The sequence below is a fragment of the Rhagoletis pomonella genome, unplaced genomic scaffold (genome assembly GCF_013731165.1).
Source record: "Rhagoletis pomonella isolate Grant_MI unplaced genomic scaffold, Rhpom_1.0 Rhpom_scaffold_13272, whole genome shotgun sequence".
NCBI lineage: Eukaryota > Metazoa > Arthropoda > Insecta > Diptera > Tephritidae > Rhagoletis > Rhagoletis pomonella.
The window spans coordinates 242-4001 of NW_023471799.1; the positions used below are offsets into that span (position 1 = coordinate 242).

General features: G+C 41.8%; 1 protein-coding gene across 1 annotated transcript; it reads left to right on the plus strand.

Moving 5' to 3' along the window:
• Nucleotides 1-455: 455 nt before the first annotated feature.
• LOC118756958 (kelch-like protein 17) lies at nucleotides 456-3293 on the plus strand (the record flags this gene model as incomplete). Its single annotated transcript, XM_036491687.1, is given in 4 exon segments — nucleotides 456-562; nucleotides 675-734; nucleotides 736-1664; nucleotides 1725-3293. Coding segments are annotated over 4 exon segments (1310 nt in total), but the record flags the coding sequence as incomplete, so codon positions are not given.
• Between the last annotated feature and the right edge of the window lie 467 nt (nucleotides 3294-3760).

Below are 3760 nucleotides of genomic sequence, written 5' to 3' on the forward strand. Positions count from 1 at the left end.
TTTTAGTAGCCGCCAGGCTGCGGTGAAAATGTAGATATCATCAATAGGAATAGTACCATACTGTGTCAGTGATGCGGCTTTTGAGACAGACATCAGTTCCGCCTGAAAAAACACTGCTATAGTCAGAAAGGCGGAAGCTGAATGATATACCTAATTGTTCCAAATAAACAAAACCTACAATTCTTTTTGCTCATCCGTGTAAACATGGATTGATCTTCTTTCCCCAACTGTATCTAAAGACGGGTCATAAATGGTTGTAGGAAACTCCGTAAGGTCGTTTGAGATTTTACAGTTACCTTTATGTGCTTGGATATCTCAAGGATACTACTGGCATTGAAACGGCGCAGGTCGAATAGAATGATAACTTGGAAAACCATGACTTTTACTACATACATATTCCTCGAATTGTAGCATCTATCTTTCCTCAATGTCCTCTAATGTCTTTAATTTTTCAGATGCCCATTCTTGCAAGGAGCTACATACGCGCTCGCATAAGTATGCATTACAAAACTTCCAACAAGTCGTCGGAACCGAGGAGTTTTTGCTTTTACCTTTTGACGAGGTAATAATCATTCCAATTTACAGACATATGCACTTGCATAACAATTTAACTCTTAATATCTAAACCCCTTTTCCTCTGTACACATTTTCACTCATCATTCACTTCGCCACAGGTCAGAGATCTGATATCAAATAATCAACTGAATATTTGCTCCGAAGAGAAAGTTTTTTCTAGCTGTACTAAATTGGGTTAAACACGATCTAGCTGAACGTCAGTGTCACATTGCCGAATTGATGAGCCACGTGCGCTTGCCGCTGGTGGGACGAGATTTCCTTATGACCTGCGTCGAAACAGAGACACTCATAAGAGAGGACGGCCAGTGCAAGGAACTTCTGTTGGAAGCCATGAAATACCATTTACTGCCAGAACAGCGCAGCTTGATGAGCAGCCAACGCACACAAGAGCGTCGGCCGGAGGGTATGAAATCGTATGTGTTCGCTGTGGGTGGCGGCAGCCTCTTCGCCATTCACAACGAGTGCGAGGTCTATAATCCGCGCACTAACGCTTGGACACCCATCGCACCAATGCTGTGGCGACGTTCACGCTCCGGTGTGACTGCGCTACACAAGCAGCTCTATGTTGTCGGTGGTTATGATGGCGTGAGCGATCTAAGCACTGCCGAATTCTATAATCCGTTGATTAATAAGTGGACTAATATAACACCGATGGGTACGAAGCGCTCCTGTCTAGGCATTTGCGCCTACGATGGACTACTGTATGTTTGTGGTGGCTACGATGGCGCCTCGTGTCTAAGCAGCATGGAGCGTTACGATCCATTGACGGCCATCTGGAGTTCGTGTCCGGCAATGAATACACGACGCCGCTACTGCCGTTTAGCTGTATTGGATAATTGCATTTACTCGCTAGGCGGGTTCGATTCGACCAACTATCAGTCGAGTGTGGAGCGTTTCGATCCACGCGTTGGACGTTGGTTTCCCGTGCAAAGCATGACGGCGCGACGCAGTAGCTGCGGTGTGGCTTCTTGTGATGGCTACTTGTACTGCATTGGCGGCAATGATGGCACGATGTGTATGTCTAGCGGGGAGCGATTCAATTTACGACGCAACGCGTGGGAGCCGATTGCAACGATGCATTCCAGAAGGTGGGTACGGTAATAACCGGGTTAGAGTGTGTATTGAAGAGGCTTCTTATTTCTTCACAGATCCACACACGAAGTCGTCGAGGTGGATGGCTCGCTATATGCGCTCGGTGGCAATGATGGCTCATCCTCGCTAAATTCTGTGGAGCGTTACGATACGCGCCTGAATAAATGGACTGTAGTCAATTCGATGGTGGCACGCCGCAGCTCAGTCGGTGCAGCGGTGCTGGAATGCTTCCATCTCGAACGCGGGCTGGTACAGACAACGAACTTATGACCTTTGTCGACGATAGCCGAAACATTTGCAGCGGCGGCAGCAGCAACCGTTGTAGTTGGAAATGGTAGTGGAGGCAGTGGAGCGACGACGAGTAGCAATGGCAGTAGCGCTGGCAGTGGTAACAACAACGCAACAATGGCAACGAACGGAGTCTCATCAACGTTAACGAACAACATCATTGTGCCAGGCCGCGCTGTAAGTGGACGTAGCATGTTGGGTGCGGCGGAGGTAAGCGGCAGCATTGGCAGCCTAATGAGTAGCAGTACAAGTGCGCTTAGCACCTCCGCGCCGACGACGACGTCCACTTTGCGACGATTGCGCGAACGTGAAAGGGAACGAGAACGGGAGCGAGATAGTGGTAGTGCGGAGAATAGAGTGAATGGCGTTGTTGTGGCGGGTGCAGCAGGAAGCGTTGCCAGTCTAGCGCCGGGTGGAGTAAATAGCAATGGCGGCTGTGGGACTGGGAAACCGCCATCAACGGCCTGATGTCTGCGATTCAAATGAAGTGGAGAGTGGTGAAGGAGATGGGAGGAGTGGCAATGGGAAAAGGAGAGCAAGCATGCATAAATGTAAGAAAGAGATGGCACATGCAGATGGGGATGGAGATGTAGAAATGTTGTGATGAACTGGTATATTTGGGGGCGAATAGCATAGCAGTATTTCTAGTCAATAAGGCAAGGAACGCATGTAAATTTGTATGGTTTGATGTAATGAGCGGATAGTAGAATGCGCATTGAAAGTTAAATGGCACGAACTCTCTTTAAGCTAAAATTAATAAATTAATTATTAACTCATTAAGTGCGTTGACGACATTTTCTAATTACATATTTTTTTATTAAGAAACAAATATTTTTTACAAGCGTAATACCGCAAATGTCTACATTTCATTTACTTTAATTAGGGTAGTCCATAAAATATCAACAACTAAATTTTGTACAGAGCAACGTTTTATTTTCTTCAACGAACAAAATAAGGACATGCACGAAAATTTAAAAATGAAAAAAAAACAAATGTTAGGAGTCGTTTTTTAAAAATTGCAAAAATTCGACAACAAGATTCTACTTGACAGCTGATAAATTTGGTATAATATTGAAGCTTATTCAAATAAATTCACAAACTCGTCAACAGGTCAAAGTAAAATTTTTGTAGAATTTTCGCGATAAAAAGTTACAACTCTTTCAAACCCTGGAAAAAATTTTTTTTTAGAAGAAAGGAAAGTAAAAATGTTGATATTTTAAGGACCACCCTAACTTTCATGCATTAACTAGCGGTATAAGTATAATACAATTATGTAGTAGTTTTTAGAAAATAAACAATAACTCCATCAACAACAAAATTTGCAAAAATTTAAAGAATTAAAGAAGGTAAAAATAAAAGAAAAAATAATTTATCAAATAAAAATCAAACACTTTACTGCCCTTTTGTAGATAGTTTTACACAAATAGATTTTGAAAATGTAACAAAATTAATCACGAGTATTTAGGGAACGCGCTACAACACAATGTTTTGCATTTGCAACCAAAAAAGAAAATTTAAAAAAATAATTTTCGAAACGTATGGAAGTAAAACAAGGAAATGAAATTGAATAGCGAAAAATCTACAATACAAATAGCAGTTACAACCTATTCAATTGAATTGTGAAGTTAATGAATTTTTAATGTTTGTATTAGCAATAAATCAATTATAAAATAAAGGTCGGTTAATACAAGCAGACATACATACATACAAACAAAAATAATTAAATAAAAATACATGCATAATTATAGACTTATTGCTAATGAAAACTCCTATCCACCTGCCGACAAACTACGATTTACCTTAT